Source organism: Bufo gargarizans, chromosome 11 (assembly GCF_014858855.1).
Source record: "Bufo gargarizans isolate SCDJY-AF-19 chromosome 11, ASM1485885v1, whole genome shotgun sequence".
NCBI lineage: Eukaryota > Metazoa > Chordata > Amphibia > Anura > Bufonidae > Bufo > Bufo gargarizans.
The window spans coordinates 84,192,243-84,219,223 of record NC_058090.1 but is presented as its reverse complement, the minus strand read 5'-3'; the positions used below and the strand labels follow the sequence as shown (position 1 = coordinate 84,219,223).

Sequence of the window (26,981 nt, the reverse complement as noted above, 5' to 3'; positions counted from 1 at the left end):
TCCAGTGGAACGCACGAACGCAGACGTGACTTCCAGTTCTACGAATCCCTAGGACGCCGGCCTCTAGCGATTACTTAGAGTAAGTGCAGACGATAACGCTCCTTAAGGGCTATGCGGCTAACAATTTAACCCCCTGATATGCCTCCTACCAGGGGTCCCCCAGTGACTGCTGATGCTAAAATTCTATTTGTCCTTTTATTGATTAGGACATGAGGGAATCTGAAATCTTCAGATACAGATTCATAACAAATCACAATCATGACCCTGGTAACGTCACCTTGTATTCGTTGCTTCTCGCACTCAGGACCATTTTTTTGAACTGTCAATAATAAACTAAAGCTTTAGGGGCTTTTTTCTCTTTACAGGGTGATCCTTTTTGTTAGGAAATATTTCTAGTCTATTTTACTATCCAGATCCACAAAAAAAAATAAAAAAAATAATTTGTTTGCTTTGGAATATGTACCCATGTCCCCTAGAAAGGGAGACTGGAATAAAGAATGAAGATTTCAGATTCCCTCATGTCCTAATCATTAAAAGGACAAATAGAACTTTAGCATCAGGTAGGAGGCATATCAGGGGTTAAACTGTCTCCAGTTACTCTTAGTAATCGCTAGAGGCCGGTGTCCTAGGGATTCGTAGGTTGCGGTGAGCGTTCCACGGGCCGGAAGGCCATGAGGAGCGCGGATTTTTCAAGAACAGAATTCCCCTGTATGACACTGCCATATCGACCCTGGGAGGAGGCAGTCACGTTAGGAGCTGGGGGCACAACCGTAAGTGCACACGAATGTCCTGGGCACAGGTTAGAAGAAGTGTATATTAGGGAAAGAACTCCCATACTAACCAATGACCTTCCAGTTCACATTGTACACTGTGTAAGTCTGTATTGTTTGTATGTCTTAAGTGTGGCGGATGCTATTGTAGTAAAAGAGTAGCTGGCCGGAGGCCCGCACTCTCTGTATGATATCAAGCCACCAGTTACGGGCATTTATTTAAAAGTAATAAATAGTATATTTTAAAAAGGGTCCAAAAATTGACATTAGAGAGAATAATATTGATGAGAGGACCTACAATATCTCAAAACATAAAAACGTGTTAAGACAGACAATGCAGCTACTGCACGGCAGGTAAGAACACAGCGCAACAACTGAACATCAAACACTTACCTGTCGCAGCAAAGATGGAAGGACACCAAAACAACATGGACCCCCATGCGGACACCGATGCAAGGTGGCTCCAGGCAAGGCTGCATATATCTTTAGGTTCACCCCTCCGGGAAACCAATGGGCCCCCCTTTTGGTGGTGACACACACAAAGGGAGACGTCTTGCACACCTGCAGGGACAAACACCAACAACATCCCAGACATGCAACCACAAACAAGACGTTCAACAAACCTCCAACTCAAACCCGCACCATAAATGACACACCAGGAGGAAACACTCAGTAGGACATCGCAGATGACTGCTAATAACCTTGATGCCAAACTTGGACGGCCCTCAGATCTCATCCAAGTACAGATCAAGCATCTCTCATGCAAGGCAGACAAACCAAAACTGATCTCAGTCTCCAAGCCAGAGTCTATAAGGAGACCTGAGACCACACCCAGCTCACCACTTTGCTCCAGCCAGTGTATTAACCCCACACACACCACACAGCAGCAAGACACTACTTAAAGGGGAATTGCACACACAGGCAAAAGGTAATAGGTTGCCGCAGACAACAGCATGCGTGGCCAGCAAGTCACAGCGCACACAGCAAAACCCGTGACACTGCCAAAACAGCAACATGTTGCCACCATAGGCCGTGACAATACCACACCCAGACAAAAATGTTGGTTTACTGCAAAACTCGTCATGCAGTCATGTCTCAGGCAGATATAGAAATGATTACAGGTGTGTCTGATTGGACATTGGGACTTGCTTCCTATAAAAAGGCTATCAGAGACTACCTTTGGGTAGTGTACCTCTTGGTAAGAGATTATTAAGTGCTAGACATGCTACTACAATGTGCTCAAAGATATTTTGCCCAGTTGACAGACTTTGAGAAGGGGGTACATCATTGGACTGAGAAGCAGGAAGGTCATGTTGATGTACACCATCTAGGCTGTATTGACCTAACTATTAAGGGGTGTTGGGAGCAGTGTTACTGTGAGGGCACATGTAGTCAGCAGGCTCTGGACGGCTCACACAGATACCAGCACAGGGGATCATCTGGTCTTCTGACAAGCACTGGCAGCTCCCACGTTTTTTTTATACCCCCATCCAGACACAAGTGGCCCCTTTATTACACCCCTGTCTCTGCCCAGACCATGTCCAGGTGATTAGCAGAAGAACATTTGGAGTCACGGTGCCCATTAGGTGTGACCCTGTCATTAACAGCCTGCCACAGTTGCCTTTGTTTGGTGTGGTGACATAAAATAGAATCCTGGATTGCTTCTTATTGGACCTGTATCATCTTCAGCTATGAATCCAGGTTCTGTTTGGGATCCCACAATGGTCAGGTTGGAGTATCGAGGCCTCATGGTAAGAGCTTCAATCCTGCCTTTCCTGTGCAGCAAATCACTGCCCCAACTGCTGGTGTGATGATTGGGGGAGCTATCGCATACGACAGTCTTAGATTACAACACGTCCTTGGCTGCCCGGTCATCGGGACCAGCTGGGACACCAGCATCACCAACCTACAAGTGTGAAGGATCTACAAGCCCAGCTGAATCATCTGTGGGGAAGTGTGTCTCAGGATTCCATACAGAACCTGTGTGTCTCTATGCCCTACCGTATCTCATCAGCTAGGATCCGGGCTAGAGGCCGTATCTCATCTTGTAACCGGGCTAGCGGCCACATCTCATCTTGTAACCGGGCTAGAGGCCGCATCTCATCTCGTAACCGGGCTAGAGGCCGCATCTCATCTCGTAACCGGGCTAGAGGCTGTATCTCATCTCGTAACTGGGCTAGAGGCCACATCTCATCTCGTAACCGTGCTAGCGGCCGTATCTTATTGTGTATCTGTAGTGCCCTGGAGCAGAGGTACTTTGAAGTCTGGACATTTGCCTATTTCCCCTATGCAAAGTTATAAACTTCTTACTTTGTTTCAATTGAAAGGGTTACCTTGCACTGTCTGTTTAATACTGTGTAACTGCATTTTATATGTATAGATACATGTTTATAATAATTAGTGGCTCACTCCTCTGGTTATAATGGATTAAGGTGCTCTGACCAACGTCTCACCCACTGCCAAAAATACTCAAGATATACTGTTATTTGGTAGGCACACTTGCATACTGGAACGGCACTCTATATAATAAGATCAAATATTCCGTTTATTAAAACATAAGTTAAAAAATAACTCCTATTTTATCTCTATTTTTAATCACGTACAGTATTTTTCACCCTATAAGTTGGCAGTGCGTCTTAGGGGGCGAATGCTGCCATTTTTACTTTGCACTGATACATCGCCGGCCGCGATGCTGCACAGCGCGGCCTGCGATGTATCAGCGGGGAGGGAGGAGGGGCTGAAGGCCGGCAACTTGTGTTGGAATCGCAGCGGGGCCCGGTGCAGTCACTGTTCTCTATTACACCGGGCCCCGCTCACAGCAGTATTTATTAAGTTTAGTCATGGGTAAAGCTTTGTTAAGGTATAGCAATCCTCTGCAGCAGTAGCGCACGTAGTACTCACTATGAAACTCCCGTAGCGGGCAGGCTGGCCAGTCACTGACTTCCTCACGCACATGCTCCTCCCACTTTATGAATGAAGCAGGCGGAGCAGGCGCGTGACGGAGTGAGTGACGTTACGCTGCCGGCCAGCCTGCCTGCTACGGGAGTTTCATAGTGAGTACTACGTGCGCTACTGCTGCAGAGGATTGGTATACCTTAACAAAGCTTTACCCATGACTTCACATAATAAATACTGCTGTGAGCGGGGCCAGATTGCTAGGATATGCCATCAAAGTCTCATAGGTGAAGGTCCCACCTCGGGACACGCACTTATCTTTAGAACGGAGCCCGCAAAGTGAAGGAGGGCATACCCTGCATGCACAGCCACCCTCCATTCATTCCTATGGGAGCTTCAAGAATAGCCGATGCTCCCAAAAAAGAGAATGGAGGGCAGCCGTGAATGCGCGGTACACCCTCCTTCACTTTGTGGGCTCTGTTCTAAAGATAGGTTCAGATCCCAGAGTTGGTCCCTATCAGACATTGGGGGAATATCCTAGTGATCTGCTCCAAATGTCTGAGATGAGTGATCCTCTACAGCGTCATCACTTACCTGAGCCTCTACAGTGTCATCACTTACCTGAGCCTCTACAGTGTCATCACTTACCTGAGCCTCTACAGCATCTTCACTTACATGAGCCTCTACAGAGTCATCACTTCCCTGAGCCTCTACAGTGTCATCATCACATACCTGAGCCTCTACAGCGTCATCACATACCTGAGCCTCTACAGCGTCATCACATACCTGAGCCTCTACAGCGTCATCACATACCTGAGCCTCTACAGCGTCATCACATACCTGAGCCTCTACAGCGTCATCACTTACCTGAGCCTCTACAGTGTCATCACTTACCTGAGCCTCTACAGCATCTTCACTTACATGAGCCTCTACAGAGTCATCACTTCCCTGAGCCTCTACAGTGTCATCATCACATACCTGAGCCTCTACAGCGTCATCACATACCTGAGCCTCTACAGCGTCATCACATACCTGAGCCTCTACAGCGTCATCACATACCTGAGCCTCTACAGCGTCATCACTTACCTGAGCCTCTACAGCGTCATCACTTACCTGAGCCTCTACAGCGTCATCACATACCTGAGCCTCTACAGCGTCATCACTTACCTGATCCTCTACAGCATCTTCACTCACCTGAGCCTCTACAGCGTCTTCACTCACCTGAGCCTCTAAAGCATCATCACTTACCTGATCCTCTACATCATCATCACTTACCTGAGCATCTACAGCATCATCACTTAATATCACTGGGGGCACTATTAATTCTGGGGGGCACTAATGGAGGCATTACTATTACTAGGGGCACTAATAGGGGCATTATTAATTTTGGGAGGCATTAATGGAGGCATTACTACTAATGGGGGCACTAGTAATACTGGGGGGTGCTAATGGGGGCCTTATTAATATTGAGAGCCATATTATGACATAGAGATTTAATACCATGTGTTAAAGGGGTTCTCCGAGCTTTCTCTATTGATCACATATCCTCAGGATAGGTCATCAATATCAGATTGTCAGGGGTCCGACACCCAGTACCCCCGCCGATCGGCTGTATGAGGAGAAGGAAAGCGCAGTGCACACGTGCCATCTCCCTTCTCTCTTCCTGTCCGCTGCTGCAGTCCCATAGACATACAGTGGTGGACATGAAGAGAGAAGTGAGACGGCACAGGGCACACTGCGCACGCCGTCTCCGCGTACAGCTGAGCTCCAGCTCTGAGAACCCAGCATTAGTGATCCGCAGCAGAATGGGTTAATGAGGTTCTCCAGTCCCAAAACAATATTTTTTTTAATTTGCTCCTTCCACTGCAGATTTCTGTTTTTTATGTCGGTGCTTTACTTTCCCCTGTCTGGAGAGGATGTTTACATCCAGCACTTCCTGTCCCAGCATGCTTTGCAGTGTGACGTGTCACAGGGCTGGCCCCGCCCTCCACACTGTTCAGTATGCAGTAGCCACGCCTCTTCCTGGTGAGACGCTGGATGACATTAGTAACAGTCCGCAGGAGCTTCCCTCACCAGGAGACAGCCTGCATCACCCAGCACTTCTGTATCTAACCCCATCATGTGTGATATTTAGTTTTTGCAGGAGACTAGACTTTTGGCAGAAGTAAAAAAAGCCAGGAGGGAATGGCGATGAGGGCCCTCCTACTGGTCTCTTGTGGCCGAGCCGTATAGCGGAGTGGCGGTTCTTTTTACTGCACTGTTCAAATGCTGAAGTATAATCAAGTTAGAAATGGAGAGGTGTTTAATCTTAGGGACAAGAAGGGACAAGAGTTGAGACTCATTAACATCTATGGACCCCAGACAAATTAGGACCGAAAAAGACTCTTCATGAGAACTAAGCCTTTCCTTCTTACAGGCTGACAAGTTATCTATGGAGGGGACTTTAAAGAGTAACTGCCACTTATTATTATTATTTTTTTTTTGCTAATGTGTAGGGACAGTGACAGGGAACATTTTTCTAATATACTTTATTTGGGGAAAATGTTTATTTGTGGTAAAAAAAACTGTGGCTGAAATGTCCCTTAGCAGCGCTCTCGGACATCCATCTTCTGTCAGCATAGGAGAGAGGGGCTGTGCGGGAGCTGCGGCCTCTGCCTGCCCGGCCCCCTCACATCCTGGTGGAGACAGGAGCCTCATGTGTTTATCAGGTAAATATACAATCCCCCTTTTTATAAAATATGATGGACTTGTGCACTATGTATAAGCTCACGGGACAGCGTGGCCGGCGCTGTTAGTGAGCTTTCCCCCTGCACTCCCGGCGCGCTGACTAATGAACCAGCCGCCAGGAGCGATGCCTGTGTGAGCGGTAAGCAGGGGGAAGCTGCTATACAGTATATGCTGTGTATGCTGCCCCCTGCTGTGTTCAGGGATTACTACCCCCACCATGCCCTCACAGCACCTGGGTCACAGGAACAGCCCAGCACTTGTGAGAGGTGCCTGCTCTCACCAATCAGAGGCCTCCTTACTGCAGGGCGGTGGAAGCTCTTAGACTGCATTCCTGGACACATATGTAAATAAATAGCTTTCCCAATGCGGCTCGGACAGGCGGCCGCTGTGTGATCTGGTCAGATAGTGCGGGCCAGAAAAACAATACCAGTATCAGTGTGCAGAACAAAATACCGGCTTGGCCGGTGCAATAACGGACACGTGGCAACTCTGGGCGGAGTCAGGTGTTGCTTAGTGTTAAGCAGTTTGCCACAACAGGCTATTGGCCACTACCATTGTCTCTCCTTGGCCTTTTAAAAAGTTAACCCTAGGTGCAAGTGATATCAAAGCTGACGGAGAAAACCCTGGTCCCATAGAAAATCTCACGTGACTGGACTCCGACCTGAGACCGGCTACAGATTTCAATACAACAACTTTTATTTTTTTACTTGTTTTATTGGAGAATAAACACATGAGGTAAAGCAATGTTACATCCATCAGAGACGGCAAATGTTTCCATGTCGTTTACAGAGAATAAAGCCTCGATCAGGTACATTAACATCTGTGCATACATGGTGTTATACATTATTGTAGGCTCATTATGGCAGATCGCATATGTCTGGATTGGAGAACTGTCAAGGGTGATATGCACCACGCTCCCCACACCTTCCAAACCTTCTGCAGGCCCCCCTGTTTTTGAACTCCACATTTTGATAGGGGACAATTTGGTTAACCAGAGATCTCCTCTGATTCACAGTGGGTGGCCGGTCTGCCAAACCATCTTATTGCAATGGTTTTCCTTGCCAGGAACAATGTCTCTCTTAAAAATATTCTATTATGGGGAGTCCATATATCTTCCTCCAGAATTCCTAGCAAACGTGCTTTAGGGTCATGGGGAACCGGACTAGAAAGCAGAGTAGACGGCATATTAGTGACCTCCTGCCAATAGGACTTGATGTAGTTACAGTCCCAGATGATATGCCAGAAGTCATTTATCTGTGGCACCTAGTGTGCGATAGTTTACCCATCTTGTATAGTCTAGTGGGGGTCAGGTAACATCTATGTAGAATAAATAATTGTATTAGCCTGTTGTTGGCAGAGGGCGAGACATATAGCGGTGACTCTAATGCTTCCTGCCATTTTTCCTGAGACATTTTCCCTCCATTTAGATTCAACCTTCAGCTGATTTAAAGCCATGCGGTTGCTCAATAAATGGGTATATAGAATAGATATAATACCCTTTGGTCCTTGTGTGGTGAGAACTCCTGTCAGGGGGTACTTAGAAATATTAACAATCATTCGGATTGGTACTAGGATGTTACTGTCACCAAAGTATCAAAAGAGAGAAGCAACTGAAAAAAAGGTGACTTTTAAAAATACCTTTATTAATATATCAAGAAAGGGTATCGGTATATATATACCATTGTAGTGAAAAGAGACATGAGAGTACTTGGATTTTCTAAAGGGGAATATTGGCCCCTCACAATAAATCCACAGTAACAGGATAGAACAAAAAGGAAAACGGGGAAAAGGAGCAAGGTCTTATGGGTAGGGCAAGGGCAGAATTGTCTCACCCTAGTTTTCCCCCTAGACTGCTCAGCCCAGGGCGACCCCCTGATGGTGGAGGTTCCCTGTCCCCGAACCTATTACTATTCTGTCCCTGTTAATCCCTAATCAAGGGAACCCTAACAAGGGGAGGATAACTGGGTGGAGGGTATCAGCGATTGTCCCAGAAGAGGTGGGTACCGCTGAGGCCCTTCCGATCCACGAATGGAGTGTCAGAGGTTATCCCGGGGATTGGGTGCCACTGAGACTCTACACATGTAGATAAAAAACGAGACCCCTTACGCGTTTCGCCTAGAACTCGCTAGGCTCATCAGGGGGCGATCTCGAAAATTATATACATATACGTATGATACTTAGCTCCTAAGCCGGATAAACGTGGTTCTGCGGATTACTCAGAATAGTGCTGTCCTATTGTAGGTACCTAGAAGAGTATGTAGGCTCAATTAGTATGAAGCCGGCATCTATGTTAATATTAAGTCAGCATATACCCATCAATCAACAGAGAAGAACACAATCTACTTACATAAGGATCAAAGATAGAGTCCCAGAACAGGACCACATGGCTTTGGCTAGGTTAGAAAAAGGCCGCTGTTGCGGTCTTTATCCTGTAAGACGCGCCTGTCCAGGGTTAACTTCCGGACGCCAGAAGAGATATTTCCGGCGTCTGGAACGCACCCTGGAACGCATGCCTGCCTCCCTAGGTCTTTTCCGGTGACGTGGAACCCACCGAGTGGAACTCATAAGGGATCTAGATGGAAGCCGAGCCCAGAAACCGGAAGTACCTTCACGTCACCTCCGGTTTCAAGTTGGAACGCAGCTTAAAAAGCATATAGAAGCTGAAGATCGCTCGGGAGGCATAATCTGCATAAAGAAGAATCTTAAAAACAAGGGTATGAGGGCAAGAAAATTCGCCCACATTTACCATCATATTACTTACAGAAAAACGTCCGCAACTGCAGAGGGGGCCAGAAGGGAATAAGGGACTGACAAATGTCTCCCAAGATTTTTAAAGGGGATAAATCAAAGATGATAATATTATATAATTTGGTACCTCCCCCTGATGATAAAGGAGAGGAAACGAGGCACCAAATAAAAGCAAAGATAAGGTGAACTGATATTTATTCACTTAATACAAGGATGCTTCTCGCATCAATCAAAGAGCCGGTTAGAGGGCCATATACCCACAAATCTCACTGGAAGAAGATGTATATTTAAAGAACCAGGAATTTAAATAGCCAGGTTTTCAAATAAAACAAGTAAAATTTAGTCTTTCATTGAGGCCGAGGGGGGACTGGGACTGGAATCTATAGATCCAAGCAGTTTCTTTCTTCAGGATCTTCCTGTCCCAGTCACCTCTCCTTTCAGGAAGGGGGACTACTTCCAGAACTGAGAAACGAGAGGAATCTAAGTCGCCCATGTGGCAATTAATAAAATGTTGAGCTACGGGGGTATCTGTCACGGCTGAGGATGGGGGAAACCCTCAGCCGAGCGGTATCCGTAGATGTTTGGTCGCTGCTTGGCCAGGACCACAGGATCAGGGAGCAGGTCACCTCCTAAAGCCTCCCTAATCTGACCCTAACTCCTAGCGGCATGAGCCGACCTTAAAAGGTAGGAGGACTCATGCTCTGGAACCTCGGGTGCCTACTAACCCTCCGCAGGTCCCTAAGCTAGGAGCTGGGTAGACTACCTGTTCCTCCTGGACAGGGAGAAACAGGAGTCTAAAGTGGCCAAGCTACAAGGGGAAACCAATACAACTTATGGCAGTGGCAGGTACGTGGAAACTACAACCTCACCTACCTGCCACAGACACACAGCCTGGAACCCATGTAAAAGTGCTGTTGTCCACAACAACAGAAATGACAACAGCACACACCATACATCACACGGGAAACCAGGAAACCAGGAAACCATAAGGTGCAATAAACAAGCAACAACATACACATAAACATCACATCAGACAAGGTAACATTTTTTGACCAGAAGGGTGGACCCCACTGGCAGTTGGTAAATAACCAGAAGGATGTCTCCAGCAAGCATGGCTGAAGCACCCTCTCTGACTACTGCCTTCCACTGAGGCTTTATAGGGCCTAGAAGCCACACCCAACAGTCAGACACACCCAGTGCACACACACACACTAGGAAGGAAGTTAACCCTTCCAACACCAGGGAAGGGAAAACACCAACTAAAAGGGGAAGTGCACACAATAACCCCCGTGCACACCAGACAAGGGAAGTGCACACAAACACACGTTGCCAAGGGCAACTGCACACATACCTGTTGTCCGCGGCAACCACACTTGAGGCAAACAACAAAGTGCCCCCAGCTGCGGTTGACACAACACCAAACCGCGGGCAACTGCATGCGGCTCCCAAGGAGTCACGACCATGACCAAGGGTCGTGACACTCCCACCCCTCAAAGCCCCCCCCAACCGAAAAGGGAAGCTGGTGTGACCAAGCAACAGGGAGGGGGGGAGGGGCAATGCCTGTTAACCACCAGTGTCTCCCTCCAGAGGTCTCGAGGGAGACCAGGTGAGGAGCCATTCTGGTCATACTGTCACGGCTGAGGATGGGGGAAACCCTCAGCCGAGCGGTATTCGTAGATGTTTGGTCGCTGCTTGGCCAGGACCACAGGATCAGGGAGCAGGTCACCTTCTTAAGTCTCCCTAATCTGACCCTAACTCCTAGCGGCATGAGCCGACCTTAAAGGTAGCAGGACTCATGCTCTGGAACCTCGGGGTGCCTACTAACCCTCCGCAGGTCCCTAAGCTAGGAGCTGGGTAGACTACCTGTTCCTCCTGGACAGGGAGAAACAGGAGTCTAAAGTGGCCAAGCTACAAGGGGAAACCAATACAACTTATGGCAGTGGCAGGTACGTGGAAACTACAACCTCACCTACCTGCCACAGACACACAGCCTGGAACCCATGCAAAAGTGCTGTTGTCCACAACAGAAATGACAACAGCACACACCATACATCACACGGGAAACCAGGAAACCATAAGGTGCAATAAACAAGCAACAACATACACATAAACATCACATCAGACAAGGTAACATTTTTTGACCAGAAGGGTGGCCCCCACTGGCAGTTGGTAAATAACCAGGAGGATGTCTCCAGCAAGCATGGCTGAAGCACCGTCTCTGACTACTGCCTTCCACTGAGGCTTTATAAGGCCAAGAAGCCACACCCAACAGTCAGACACACCCAGTGCACACACACACTAGGAAGGAAGTTAACCCTTCCAACACCAGGGAAGGGAAAACACCAACTAAAAGGGGAAGTGCACACAATAACCCCCGTGCACACCAGACAAGGGAAGTGCACACAAACACACGTTGCCAAGGGCAACCACACGCATACCTGTTGTCCGCGGCAACCGCACTTGAGGCAAACAACAAAGTGCCCCCAGCTGCGGTTGACACAACACCAAAACGCGGGCAACTGCATGCGGCTCCCAAGGAGTCACGACCATGACCAAGGGTCGTGACACTCCCACCCCTCAAAGCCCCCCCAACCGAAAAGGGAAGCTGGTGGGACCAAACAACAGGGAGGGGGGGAGGGGCAATGCCTGTTAACCACCAGTGTTTCCCTCCAGAACTGCCGCCAACAAACCTGGACCGACACAACGGTCCCAGGTCGTCAGCCACCAAAGCAGACTGGAGGAAAGAACAACTGGAGGCACTGCCAGACAGGTACCCGTATCCTCCTCCAGAACTGCCGCCAACATACCTGGACCGTCACCTAGGTCCCAGGCAGCCAGCCACCAAAGCAGTCTGGAGGAGAGACACTGGACACCGCGTCTGACTCAGTAAACGCTCCCACTCCAGGTCGCTGCCAGCAGCCACTCCCCAACCAGCACACCGCCGGAACACCAAAGGAATGCTGCCAGCAGACGACCAGAGATAGGAACCCTGAGAGGGATGAGGGGTCACCAACACGGACACAGTTAGCAAGGTGGCGGGGAAAAGCCACTAACCGCGCCGTTAACGGTGAACCCCATAACACTCTCCCTCCGGAGAACGCGCATGCACCCCATCAGCCTATGGCGATGCATGCTTCACCCTCTTTCGAGGGAGACCAGGTGAGGAGCCATTCTGGTCATACTGTCACGGCTGAGGATGGGGGAAACCCTCAGCCGAGCGGTATCCATAGATGTTTGGTCACTGCTTTGCCAGGACCACAGGATCAGGGAGCAGGTCACCTTCTAAAGCCTCCCTAATCTGACCCTAACTCCTAGCGGCATGAGCCGACCTTAAAGGTAGGAGGACTCATGCTCTGGAACCTCGGGGAGCCTACTAACCCTCCGCAGGTCCCTAAGCTAGGAGCTGGGTAGACTACCTGTTCCTCCTGGACACGGAGAAACAGGAGTCTAAAGTGGCCAAGCTACAAGGGGAAACCAATACAACTTATGGCAGTGGCAGGTACGTGGAAACTACAACCTCACCTACCTGCCACAGACACACAGCCTGGAACCCATGTAAAAGTGCTGTTGTCCACAACAACAGAAATGACAACATCACACACCATACATCACACGGGAAACCAGGAAACCATAAGGTGCAATAAACAAGCAACAACATACACATAAACATCACATCAGACAAGGTAACATTTTTTGACCAGAAGGGTGGCCCCCACTGGCAGTTGGTAAATAACCAGGAGGATGTCTTCAGCAAGCATGGCTGAAGCACCCTCTCTGACTACTGCCTTCCACTGAGGCTTTATAGGGCCAAGAAGCCACACCCAACAGTCAGACACACCCAGTGCACACACACACTAGGAAGGAAGTTAACCCTTCCAACACCAGGGAAGGGAAAACACCAACTAAAAGGGGAAGTGCACACAATAACCCCCGTGCACACCAGACAAGGGAAGTGCACACAAACACACGTTGCCAAGGGCAACCGCACGCATACCTGTTGTCCGCGGCAACCGCACTTGAGGCAAACAACAAAGTGCCCCCAGCTGCGGTTGACACAACACCAAACCGCGGGCAACTGCATGCGGCTCCCAAGGAGTCACGACCATGACCAAGGGTCGTGACAGTATCCTTTCGTTTTTTGATATCATTGATATGCTCGCAAATCCTTCTTCTAAGTTCTCTTTTCGTTTTCCCTATGTAATCAAAGGGGCATGAACATTGACAAATATATACTACACCCCTTGTTTTGCAGTTCGCAAAGTCCCGGGTGAAAAAAGGACGTTGTGTTACGGAACAAGTGACCGTCTTCGAGGTGTTAATATACTTGCAGGCTTTGCAGGATCCGCATTTAAAAACCCCCAGAGGCTTCCGATCTAGCCATGTGCCCTCTTTTTTAGGACCTTCGTAATGGCTGTGAACCAGTCGATCCCGCAAACTCCTACCTTTACGGTACGTGACTTGGGGATATTCCTTGATTACTTGTGCAAGGTCTGGGTCCATCAGGAGTATTGGCCAGTACGTTCTCAGAATAGAGGTCACCTCCCTGCTACCACAGTCGAAGGTGGAGATCAGACGTATCAGACCCTCGTCTGTCTTGTCTCTCGACCTTGGTATCAGTAGGTCCTCTCTCTTTTTGGACTTTGCAAATTGAAAAGATTCCTTCAGAAGGTTCAAAGGGTAGCCTCTCTGTGTGAGTCTCTTTTTCAACTTGTTGGATTCCGAGTAAAAGTTCCCCCCCGAGGAGCAGTTCCTGCGGACCTGCAGATACTTCCCCCTGGGGATGCCCCTCTTCACGGCCGTAGGGTGGTGACTGTCCCAGTGAAGTATACTGTTGGTGGCTGTCGGTTTTCTGTGTACCGACGTACTGAGGGTCCCCTCGGTTTTCCTCACCACCACATCAAGAAAAGTAATTTGTTCGGTCTGGGTTTCAAAAGTGAAGCTCAGACCGATATCGTTTTGATTTAGGATATTGATAAATTCATGAAAGGCAGACACAGTGCCCTCCCAGATCAGAAAGACATCGTCGATGTACCGAGTCCAAAAGGTGATGTTGTCATTCCACCATTGATGCTGATCTGGGAAGACAAACTTATCCTCCCACCAGCCCAGGAGGAGATTGGCGTAAGTTGGCGCACAGGAGTTCCCCATTGCCGTCCCCCTCAGCTGGTGGCAGAAAGAACCATTAAACAGGAAATAGTTGTGTGTTAGGATGTATTCCAAAAGGCGTAAAATGAAGTCATTATGAGGGTGAAACTGAGTCCCTCGGGTGTTTAGGAAGTAAGCTGTAGCTCCAATTCCTCTATCATGTGGAATAGACGTGTAAAGTGATTCCACGTCTATGCTAGCCATGATACTGTTGGGGTTGATGGTAAGGGTTTCAATTTTTCGGAGAAAATCCATCGTGTCTCTAGTGAAAGATGGTAGCGTCCAGACACATTTTTTATCTACATGTGTAGAGTCTCAGTGGCACCCAATCCCCGGGATAACCTCTGACACTCCATTCGTGGATCGGAAGGGCCTCAGCGGTACCCACCTCTTCTGGGACAATCGCTGATACCCTCCACCCAGTTATCTACTCCTTCGAAATTTCCGCCCCCTTCGTAGTTTTGCAAGTGAGGAAACATTGGGTTGTCCCATAATGGATTGGCATCCACCCAATCCTTGTACTGGTGAAGCTTCGCAGCGTTCCACACCTGATGTGCCAGCCTATGTATGGGGAGGGCACGTCCAGCAAACAAGTGAATGCTCTCCAGCACTGGCCATAATGTGGATAACTGCAGGCATTAGGGGTTAGTTCATGTGACATTTTTATAGAGCAGATTGCTACGGACGTGGCAATACCTAATATGTATACTTTTTTTATTTATTTAAGTTTTACACAATAATATAATTTTGAAACAAAAAAAAAAAGTATATTGTCTCCATAGTCTGAGAGCCAAAGTTCTTTTATTTTTTGGGCAACTGTCTTAGGTAGGGTATCATTTTTGCGGGATGAGATGACGGTTAGATTGGCATTATTTTGAGGAGCATATGACTTTTTGATCGCTTGCTATTACACTTTTTGTGATGTAAGGCGACTTGGTGAAATGGCTTTTTTGACACCGTTTTTATTTTTGGTTAGGTCATGTGGTATTTTTATACAGCAGGTTGTTATGGACGTTTTTGAAACAAAAAAGAATCATGTTTAAGGGTACTTTCACACTTGCGTTTTTCTTTTCCGGCATAGAGTTCCGTCCTAGGGGCTCTATACCGGAAAAGAACTGATCAGTTTTATCCCCATGCATTCTAAATGGAGAGTAATCCGTTCAGGATGCATCAGGATGTCTTTAGTTTAGTCTTTTTGACTGATCAGGCCAAAGATAAAACCGCTGCATGCTACGGTTTTATCTCCGGCCAAAAAAACTGAAGACTTGCCTGAATCCGGCATTTTTTTTCCATAGGAATGTATGCGCATGCGCAGACCGAAAAAAAGGTGAGAAAAATAAATGCCGGATCCGTTTTTCCGGATGACATCGGAAGGACGGATTTGTCATTTCAATGCATTTTTCTGACTGATCAGCCATTTTTAAGACTGATCAGGATTCTGAACAGTCTTACAAATACCATTAGTTGGCATACATTTTGCCGTAGCCGGCAGGCAGTTCCGGCGACGGAACTGCCTGCTGGATCACTCTGCCACAAGTGTGAAAGTAGCCTTGGTGTCTCCATATTAAGAGCCATAGTTTTTTTTTACTTTTTGGGCGATTGTCTTAGGTAGGGGCTCATTTTTTCCCGGATGAGGTGACTGTTAGATTGGCACTACGTTGGGGGGCATACACCTTTTTGATTGCTTGGTGTTGCACTTTTAGTGATGTAAGGCGACGTGTTCACCTGAGGGGTTAGTTCATGTGATATTTTTATAGAGCCGGTCATTACGGACGCGGCGATACCTAATATGTCTACTTTTCTTTTTTTCCCTATCTTTTACAAAAAAAATTTAACTTTATTTTGGGAAAAGGATGCTTTTTTGTTTTTTACTTAAAACGTCACTTTTTTGGGGGTCCCCACTCTGGGACCTCAACTTTTGGGGGTCTGACCCCTTTACAATGCATTACAATACTTCTCTAATGCATTGGCTGTAAGTGTATTACACACTGTAATACACTTACAGCTTCCTGCCTTTCCAGGGGGCTGAATCTCACAGGCCATCACGGCATCGGCTGCCTTCCCTGCCATCGGGTCCCCGTCACAGCAGCACGGGGACTCGATGGCCACCCAGCACCCTGCAGTATCCCGCATGACGAAATCCGTTGTGTACCTCAGCTGCTGCACCTCTTGTAGACTGCAGTACGTGGGATGCACTACTAATACCTTAAAAACCAGGATTCGGAAACATTTATCCGATGCAAACAATGAAAAGGCATTGAATGCCTCTGCGGTTTCTCAACATTTTTTTTATGTCCACGGGGGTGATTTATCTTTTTTCACCTTCTGTCGAATTGACAGGGTATTTAAACTATACAGAGTGGGCGATCACAGGAAAAAGTTATTGGCAAGGGAAACCTGTTGGATTTTTATGCCTGAGACTAGATTTCCAACAGGTTTAAATAGGAGACATGATGTTATTTATTATTATTGATGTTGGAAATGATACATATATAAATTTACCATCTTTATTTCTAGTATCTTTTCCATGGTGTTGATCTTGCATCCTGTCTGTGTCTGAACAGCGTTCTATTCACTTGTGCTGATGAATTGTTGCAGCACATTCCATCCACAGATGCCTGTCACCCTGGAGCTAACACCGGGTTTACTCCCACCCGTTCATGACGTGGCTTCTCTTGAGAGGTAAATCTCTTTTCTAAGGCCTCATGCACAAGACTGTGGTTCTAGTCCGCATCCGAGCCTCAGTTTTTCACTTCAATGGGGCCACAAAAGATCTGGACAGCACTCAGTGTGATGTCCGCATCCGTTGCTCCGTTCCGTGGCCCCGCAAAATAAATATAACATGTCCTATTCTTGTCCGTTTTGCGGACAAGAATAGGCATTTCTACAATGGGCCGCCTATTCTGTTCCGCAAATTGCGTAAAGGCACACGGGCGGCTTCAGTGTCTTGCGGATCTGCAATTTGCGGACTGCAAAAAACGGAATGGTCGTGTGCATGAGGCCTAACATGTATTTTAACTCCAGTTTTTCATGATCATGCCATTCTTTTTACAAAGGGCCTGGGTGCCCGAAACGCATCAAGAAGGTTACGTTTTTTATTGCTTGAGTGTTTTTTCTTCCAATAAAGTGACCAGTTTGGAATACGGCAGTGCTGTTTTTTTCTTTTTTTTTCTCATTTGGATTAAAAGTCTCTACTCACCGTGACAGCCGACAGCCTTGTGGATATTGTGGTTCTCTGATTGAGCTGGTAAGGGGGAGATTCCCCGTATCGTGTTTCTTTTCATACTGTAGTTCATGTGTAGGCTGGCAGCTGGGCGTCCTCTCAAGAGGAGTCCATTTAGGACCACTTTATACCCTTTGTCTTCTTTTTGTTATTTTACACAGCACTCGCACTGTGTATATACAGTAAAATACCGCACACCGCCATGTCACTTCTATTGGTCCTGGTGATCAGGAGACAGATCATGTGAACACTGGTATGTCCGCGAGTCGCATCAAGTAAAAGATAAAATAGAAACTGAAATAACAGTTTGTGTGATTTGTTAGTTACACTGTGTGCAATGTGCGGCCTCCTCCGGTGTGACAACCAGTATTATACTGCTGACAACCTACATGACCTTCAGGAGACGCTGCTACATCCCATAGGCCTGGATTTGGGCTCATTATGAAGGGATTTAGTAACTGGAGATATAAATAGCTGGAGAAGAACATTTCTGGTAACCTCTTTTATAATATCTTATTATTCCTTATCTTCTGTAGATCACTGATATTACCCATAATGCACTAGGAGACGCTCCTAATACCAGACCTCTGAAGACATCTTCTCCACCAAAGTCCTATTATCTGCTCATCATAGAGAGGAATCCAGCATCTTCTCTGTTCAATAAGATATCTTCATATTTGTTTTCTGCTTTTCCAGTTTTCTTAGGGCTTCCTCCTCCTCTTCAGATAATTCATTGTACCGCAGACTAGAAGAGAAAACATTAGTGAGGTTGTATTTTGAGGTTTCCTCCCGACATCAGACCAGTCAGTGAATTGATCTCCTGAACATGGGATGTCTACAATCTTGCGTGTTTTGTAAATATCTCCCCTTTGGTTCACTGCTCTCATTAAGAGAAACTAAATCAGAGTCTTGCAGGTTTGATACCTTTTAATGGCTAACAAAAATAGAAGTAATGATGTTACATAGTGATCTTTCGAGACATCACCAGTCCCTTCATCAGCAGAAATAGCACTATATATCCAATTAGAACAGAAACATGGGGGAATGAATGGCCGAGCTAGTCAGTTTTAGCTTAGTGTACGTAGGAGGCAGACCTTCCTGCTTTGCAGGGCACCTATCCGCCATTTTAATCTATTATTTAATTTGTTATTTAACTTTTTTCTTCTTTAGGCACCTTACCTTTTCTGGGGAGGAAGGCCGGTGTCAGTTCCCCTCACCGCACGACCACCCCAAAGTGGACCAGGGCAGCCCAGCTCCCCTGCATCCGCCAACCATGGGATCACCTGCATTTCTGCAGTCCCCCCTCCACTCCAGCCTCTCTACCACCTCGGTTCTAGCGGGTGAAGAGGTGACCCTACTGGTACCCCAAGGAGGGGTTAAGAAAAGAGGATGAAGATGGGGTAAGTATGGTGAACACCTTCCCTCTACATTCCTCTCATCCTTAATTTCCCTCCTGGCCTGGGTTTTATCCTCTTTATTTCACCTAATGCTTGCGCTCCTCCTCCACTTCCTTCCCTCCCGGGCCTGCTGGTACTATTTCCCAGCAGTCGCATTCCCTCCTGGGCTGGTCTCTGCTTCTCACTACCAGGCATCGAGTATGCCCGTCTCATGTCTTCTTGGTCCAGGGTTTGGGTATCTCATGGACATTATTTCCACCCTCTGTTCCAGACGGAAGTTCTTCCGGTTGGCTTGCTACTACTAAGCCATAACTTCCATGCTGGTGTATGGGGGGGGGGGGGGGACAGTCCCCAGGCATGAAATCTACTAACCCAGACGTTCACCTCTTCCAGGAGCCTGCTGACCTCTGCCCCTGATCACCAATAATTTATGAAAAATAAATAAAATTAACCCCTTCCTTGTCTAGGGTTTAACTCAATAAATAATAAAAAAAATTAAAATGAAACCCCTTTCTGTCTCTTCACGCAGTTGAGGCTGGGGCTTCAGATTTCGCTTGGATGATTATTTAAAAATAAATAATTACCGTGGTGCTATCCGGCACTGAACATAGTGAGTACTACAGCTTTAACCCCTTCTACAGGTGGTGCATGGCTACCTCCTCACTCCCAATCACGCACTACCACTGGTTGCTGTACATCCTGTCATATTACCTTCCTTCCATAGGCGGAGTAATCGCACTACCACTGCATACCGTACATGCTGGGTTTTCTCCTCTTTATTTCACCTAGTGCTTGTGCCCCTCCTCGCCCCTCCACCTCCTTCCCTCCCGGGTCTGCCGATACCATTTTCCAACGGTCGCATCCCCTTCTGGGCTGGCCGCTGCTTCTTGGGTATCTAACGGCCGTTCTTTCTGCCCTCCATTCCGTCCGAAAGTTCTTCCGGTGGGCTTGCTACTACTAGGCCACAACTTTCTTACTGGTTTATGGGGGGGGGGGGGGGGACCGTCCCCCAGGCACCAAATCTTCTCACCCAGACGTTTCCCTCCTCCAGGAGCCTACAGACCTCTGCCCCTGGTCACCAATAATTTATAAAAATACATAAATTAACCCCTTCCTTGTCTAGGGTTTAACTCCATAAATATATAATTAAAATGTAACCCCTTCCTGCCTCATCACCTAGTTTAGGTTGGGGCTTCAGATTTTACTTGGATGATTATTTAAAAAACAAACAAACTGTTAACCGTGGTGCTATCCGGCACTGAACATAGTGAGTACTACAGCTTTAACCCCTTCTACAGGGGGTGCATGGCTACCTCCTCACTCCCAGTCACGTACTACCACTAGTTGCTGTACATCCTGTCATATTACCTTCCTTCCACAGGTGGAGTTATCGCACTACCACTGCATACCGTACATACTGTCACATTACCTCTTTCCGCAAGTAATCAGACTAACAAGTGAAGTACTTGCATCAACATTGGATACTGTGGCTTTCCACAGTTGGAGTATTTGCAAGAGCAGGTATCTACTACCACTGGATACTGTGGCTACTACCGCATTGACCTTTTCATTGTTGTGTGTTGGTGTTGAGCGCCTACAAGTGGAAGGGGCTTTGCCACCAGCAGCAGCTATAGAGGTGGCTGCCTCCCCTTCTCCCATTGATGATGTAGCGCAGGTGGACCCTCCCTCCGCCCCTGCGTTGAGTGCCCATCCGCTGCCAGCCCCTCCCTTGACTCCCCATAGGTCACGCCAGCGCAGGGTTCGATCCAGTTCGTCATCCCCCTTTCTGGAGAGCAGGAGACGCGGTTCCCGCAGGCGTCACTCTCGCCGCAGGTCTGATGACTCGGCGTGGAGCAGGCGCTCCAGATCCTCCAGGTGGTGCTCACCGTCTTCCTCTGAAGGGTCGTTGGCAGCATCGGTGGAGTCTTGTCGAGCAGCGCATTCGCACCGCAGTAGGCGGTCGCGTCATCATTCATCCAGGGTTCGTAGCTTAGTTCCTGCGACGTCTATTCAGCCCGAGGTTCCGGTGCCTGTTCCTCCGGTGGTTCCAGTCCCGTCTTCTTCCAGTGAGTACCAATTTACGGGAGTGTTGGGGGCGGGTGCGGGGGATGCGAACACAGCCGAGTTGTTGAAGATGCTGTTAGAGCCGTTGCAACAGCCTGCCCAAGCTCAGGGGCCCCCTCCTCCCAGTGTTAGGCAAGCGCCCGTATTGGCGGGGGTACACAAGGATTCGTGCTATTGCGGGGTTAGCCTCCTTGGCACCCACCTGGATGAAACAGTGCGGGTGAAGGTGTGGGCTAACCAGTATGCGGATTTTTTGTCTCTCATATCGGTTGACCATCACACGGTGGACAAGGAGAGGCATTTCTCAGATAAACCTTCTGAGCGCAGACCCAGAGTGGCTAAGACCATAAACAATTGGTTGCAGGCCTTTTTTGTCTTGGGTTGCATTATGGGGCAGCTTCATCCTGAGCGGTGTTCCGAGCTGTTCGTTTATCAGGATATAATCTATAGCGCTTACAAATCGCACGGGGGTAGCGCCTGGTGGCGGTATGATGAGGAGTTCCGCCGTCGTTTGGCGTTACATCCCGAGATTGGATGGGGGGGGGGTAAAAGCTACGGATGTGTGGTTGAGATTAATGGTGGCGCAGAGGCCCGCTCCCTTTCCAGCGGCGGCCGCTGGTTCAGGGGGATTGTCTTCCCATGGACCGGTGGCCGTCCGCCGCCCGGGTCTTGCTGGTTGTTTAACGAGGGGAACTGCAGGTTTGCTGGGTTGTGTAGATTCAAACATGAGTGCTCCGCCTGCGGCGGCCCTCACCCAGCTAGTAAGTACACCCGCCCCGCAGTTAAGCCTCCAAAACATTTTGAACAAGGTGGATATAAGGACCCCGGTGAGTGTGGCAGAGATGGGCCCCTGGTTAGACAGGTACCCCAATAAACAGGTTGCTGCCCAACTCCGGTTTGGATTTTCCTTTGGGTTTTTTAACCCCTTTGTTCTTAACCGTTTTCCGTTTTTTTTTGATAACTTGAAGTCGGCTCGGGAGCTCACAGAGGTCCTTAGGGAAAAGATCTATAAGGAGGTTTCATTGGGTAGGATTAAGGGTCCGTTTGATGAAGTACCGTTCCCTAATTTACGGGTCTCCTCGCTTGGCGTGGTCCCTAAGAAAGAACCGGGTAAGGTCAGGTTGATTCATCACTTGTCCCACCCACAGGGTTCGTCGTGAATGATGCCATTAGTCCAGAGGACGCTTCCGTGTCTTATGTCTCCTTTGATCGGGCGGTTGCATTGGTTAGGAAGGCGGGCAAGGGGGCCCTCCTGGCCAAGTCGGATATTGAGTCGGCGTTCCGTCTTCTCCCTGTTCACCCTGATTGCTTTCACTTGCTAGGTTGCTGTGTGGACGGTCAGTTTTACTATGATACGTGTCTCCCTATGGGTTGCTCCATTTCGTGTCATTATTTTGAGTTTGGTTCCTTTCTGGAATGGGTCATCCGTTATGAGTCGGGCTCTACGTCAGTTCTGCATTATTTGGATGACTTTCTTTTTGTTTCTCCATGTTTCCGGGGGTAGTTGCTTGTTATTGCTGAATGTGTTTTTAGAGAGGATGGCTCAGTTTGGGGTCCCCATTTCCGCGGAGAAAACGGAAGGCCCGGTTACGTGTTTATCGTTTTTTGGGTATTGAAATAGACACAGTGGATATGGTTTTCCGGTTGCCACATGAGAAGCTTCAGAAGCTGATGGGTTTTTAGTAGTCAAAAAGGTTACCCTCCTACAGCTTCAGTCTCTGTTGGGCCTTTTATGTTTTGCATGTAGGGTGATGCCCATGGGGTGAGTTTTTTCCCGGCGTTTGTCATTAGCTACCAGGGGTGTCAAGTCTCCCCGGCATCGCATCAGACTCACTGCCTCACTGAAGGAAGACTTGCGGGTTTGGAAGGCCTTTCTACAATCCTTCAATGGTAATACCTGTTACATGTCCGAGATGACCCCCAATTCTGAACTGTCCCTGTTTTCGGATGCTTCCGGATCATGCGGTTTTGGTACGATTTTGGAGGCTGATTAGTGTGCCGCTGAGTGGCCTGGCGCATGGCGATCCTCTGGATTGTGCAGGAACCGCACGTTATTGGAGCTGTTCCCAATTATCGTGTCAGTGGAATTGTGGGGGGACAGGTTGGCCAATAGGCATGTTTCTTTTTGGACGGACAATTTGAGTGTGGTCTACGCTGTTAACAGCTTGTCTTCCTCTTCCCTCCCGGTTTTGGCTTTGCTTCGTCATCTAGTGCTTTGATGCCTCAAACGTAATATCTATTTTAGGGCTCGTCATGTTCCAGGGGTTGATAATAAAATTGCTGATGCTCTTTACGTTTTCATTGGCAGGATTTCCTGTCCTTTCTACCGGGAGCGGATTTGGAGGGCAAGAGATGCCCGTCGTACCTGTGGGACTTGGTGGACCGCAGCTGATGACGCTGGTCAGATCGTCGGTTTCCCCTTCTACATGGCAGGCGCATGGTAAGGCCTGGGCTGAATGGTGGGGAATGGTGGACGGCAGAGACGTGGCTTCCCGGGATGACCTGCGCTTGGAGGTCACAACTAAGTGGTTATTGCATTTGCGAGCTACGCACGTTTCTGCGGCGGTCGCGCAACGACGCCTAGCTGGTGTCGCCTTTCATTTCAAATTGCGCGGCTGGTTAGATGTGACCAAGCAGTTTATTATTCGTCAGGCTCTAAGGGGTTGGAGGAAGGAGTTTGTGTCACAGGAGAGTCGGAGGCCGATCTCGTTTAACTTGCTAGGTAGGCTTCTTACCAGGCTTCCTGAGGTTTGCGCATCGCCATTTGAGACAGCGTTATTTTCGTGCAGTTTTAGCGTAGCCTTCTTTGCGGCCCTCCGGGTGGGCGAGTTGGTTGCCCCCTCTTGCCGCAGATCGGGGGGTCTTTTTTGTCAGGATGTCGTGCTAGGCAATGATTCTTTGAGGATTCAGATCAGTCGGACAGACCAGTTTGGTAGGGGTGCCTGGATCCCTCTACACTAGGTTTTGGGAATAACTTGCCCGGTCTGGCTGGTTGCTAGCTATAGTGCGCTGCGCCCGGCGGGCCACAAATTCTTTGCGCATGCAGATGGTTCCCCCCTGACCAAATTCCAGTTCACCAGGGTTTTGCGGTCTTGTTTAGAGTTAGTGGGGGTGAATTCGAAGGCATTCGGTACTCATTCATTCCGGATTGGGGCGGCTACGGAAGCGGCCAGTGCAGGTTTGCCCGAATCGGAAGTTATGGGGATTGGCAGGTGGAAGTCAGCTTGCTTTGCGAGGTATATTAGGACGGATATTTTGTTATAAAAAAAAAAAGTAAACGGAAGATGTATTGTTAACCGCCTCCGGACCGCCTAACGCAGGATCGCGGTCCGGAGGCGGCAATCTCAGGCAGAGTCACGCAGGGATGCGTCATCTCGCGAGACGCGAGATGACGCTCAAAGCTGGCCCGCGCATGCGCTTTGCGGGCCGGTAAAAGTTCGAGGGGGGTTGCATCATCAGCCTGCCAGCCAATGATCATCACTGGCAGGCTGATTATTTTTAAAAGAACGAATCATAGGCCATTTAACACCTTATATTTATAAATATAAGGTGTTAAATGGCTGCTGTGCTCCTCTGCTGATTCTTTTCGTCGGATGGTCTCAGCAGAGGAGCACAGTTCACAGTGAGTACACCAAACACTTCACTTAGCCCCCAGATCACCCTCCATCACCCCAATTAACCCCTTGATCGACCCTGTCAATCACCTAGTGAAAGGGAAAAAAGTGATCAGTCACTTTTTTCTTTCACTGGTATTGACTGTTTTAAGATAGTTTAGGCCCCTTGGTTAGGTAGTTAGCAATCGGTTAGCGCCCAGCCCACCGCACCGCAGTCACTGATTCGCTGATTAGCGTATCGCTAATCAGCATTTGTACTTTTATAGTATCTGTAAGTGATCAAAACTGATCACAGTCAGATCTATAATAGTATTAGTGTCACCTTAGCTCGCCCTCCACCCAAAACGCAGTGTTTGCCCGATCAGGCCTGATCGGTCGCCCACACGTGCGTTCACCCACGCCCGCCCCGCCGCAGTGACAAAAAATTATTATTTTTTTGATCACGGCACAATCACTTTCCAAGCACTGCGGTGATAAAAAAATCATTTTTGATATTTTTTATCAATCGCAGCAGCCTCCGGTACTTCGCTAGCCTCCCATTTGTAAGACAGGCTTGCTTTTTTTCTTGGGTAGTCTCAGTGAATACCCCCTAAATTTAGTAGTCCAAATGTCAAACAAGGGGTATTCTTCTGAAGAGGCCTACAGGCTTCTGACCCAGTCAGATGAGGAATGGGAACCATCATCTGACGAATCTAGCGGGTCAGAATACGAACCTGTAGAAAGCAGTGGCAGTCTGACCCAAAGTTCGGACGAGGAGGTTGAGGTCCCTGATAGCACCAGGCATACCCGGCCCCGTGTTGCTACACCACAGGTTGCGCAGGATCCGCTTCAAGGGCAGCAGAGTGGGGCTGGCGCTGTTGGATTACGTGGTGAGGCATACACCAGCAGCGCAGCCCTCCCTGGACCTAGTACCAGCACTGCCGTACAACATGGTGAAGTGGCGAGCACCAGAAGGGCAGTTGAAGCTGGTACGGTGGCACGTGCAATAGTTACCCCGTCGCAGCCACCGCACAGACAGGCCCGTAGACCTCCTAGAGTCCCTGAGGTGCTGGCAAACCCTGATTGGCAGTCCCCAACTTCAGCCGTACCATTAGTTCCCCCTTTCACCGCCCAGTCTGGAGTTCGGGTTGAGACAGCTCAGATCGGTTCGGCCCTGGGATTTTTTGAGCTGTTCTTGACTGCGGAGCTCTTGGACATAGTCGTGGCAGAAACAAATTGGTATGCCACTCAATTTATAGCCGCCAATCCGGGAAGCTATTATGCCAAGCCTTTCCGGTGGAAACCCGTCCAAGTTTCCAAATTTAAAATTTTTATGGGCCTTCTCCTCAACATGGGTCTAACCAAAAAGCATGAATTGCGGTCATATTGGTCCACGAACCCAATTCATCACATGCCCATGTTCTCTGCTGCCATGTTCAGGGCACGATTTGAGGCCATCCTGCGTTTCCTGCACTTTAGCGACAACACCACCTCCCGTCCCAGAGGCCACCCAGCTTTTGACCGGCTCCACAAAATTCGGCCCCTCATAGACCACTTCAACAACAAATTTGCAGATTTGTATACCCCTGAGCAAAACATCTGCGTAGACAAGTCCCTTATACATTTTACCGGGCGCGTTGGCTTCCAACAATGCATCCCAAGCAAGCGCGCCCGGTATGGGGTCAAACTGTATAAGCTCTGTGAAGGGGCCACAGGCTATACCCACAAATTTCGGATCTATGAGGGTAAAGATCAGACCCTGGAGCCGGTCGGTTGCCCTGACTACCTGGGGAGCAGTGGGAAGACAGTCTGGGACTTGGTGTCACCCTTATTTGGCAAGGGGTACCATCTTTATGTTGACAATTTCTACAAAAGTGTGCCCCTCTTCAGGCATTTGTTCCTAGAACAGATTGGCTGCTGTGGCACCACGCGACCTAGTCGCAGGGCCTTCCCCCAACGGCTCGTTACCACCCGTCTTGCAAGGGGGGAGAGGGCTGCCTTGTGTAATGAAGAACTGCTCGTGGTGAAATGGAGAGACAAGCGTGATGTTTACATGCTCTCCTCCATTCACGCAGACACAACAATACAAATTGAACGAGCAACCAGTGTCATTGAAAAGCCCCTCTTGGTCCACGACTATAATTCGCTCATGGGAGGGGTGGACTTCAATGACCAGATGTTGGCTCCATATTTAGTTTCCCGACGCACCAGACGCTGGTATAAGAAGGTGTCTGTATATTTAATTCAATTGGCTGCATATAATAGTTTTGTTCTCTACAGTAAGGCTGGGAGAACAGGATCCTTCCTCAAATTTCAGGAAGAGATCATTGAGAACCTCCTGTATCCAGGAGGTTCCGTGGCCCCATCCACCAGTGTAGTGAGCCGTCTACACGAGCGACATTTCCCCAATGTCGATGCT

At 48.5% G+C, this 26,981-nt stretch overlaps 1 protein-coding gene across 2 annotated transcripts in view; it reads right to left on the bottom strand.

The window, feature by feature from the left end:
• Positions 1-17,178: 17,178 nt before the first annotated feature.
• The window catches only part of LOC122921534 (NACHT, LRR and PYD domains-containing protein 12-like), a 276,607-nt gene continuing 266,804 nt past the window's right edge, over positions 17,179-26,981 (bottom strand). For both annotated transcript variants that reach the window (XM_044271573.1, XM_044271574.1), the window contains exon 13: positions 17,179-18,253. In XM_044271573.1, coding sequence (XP_044127508.1) covers positions 18,166-18,253 — 88 coding nt within the window. In that variant the 3' untranslated portion in view covers positions 17,179-18,165. The remainder of the gene's footprint in view (positions 18,254-26,981) is intronic.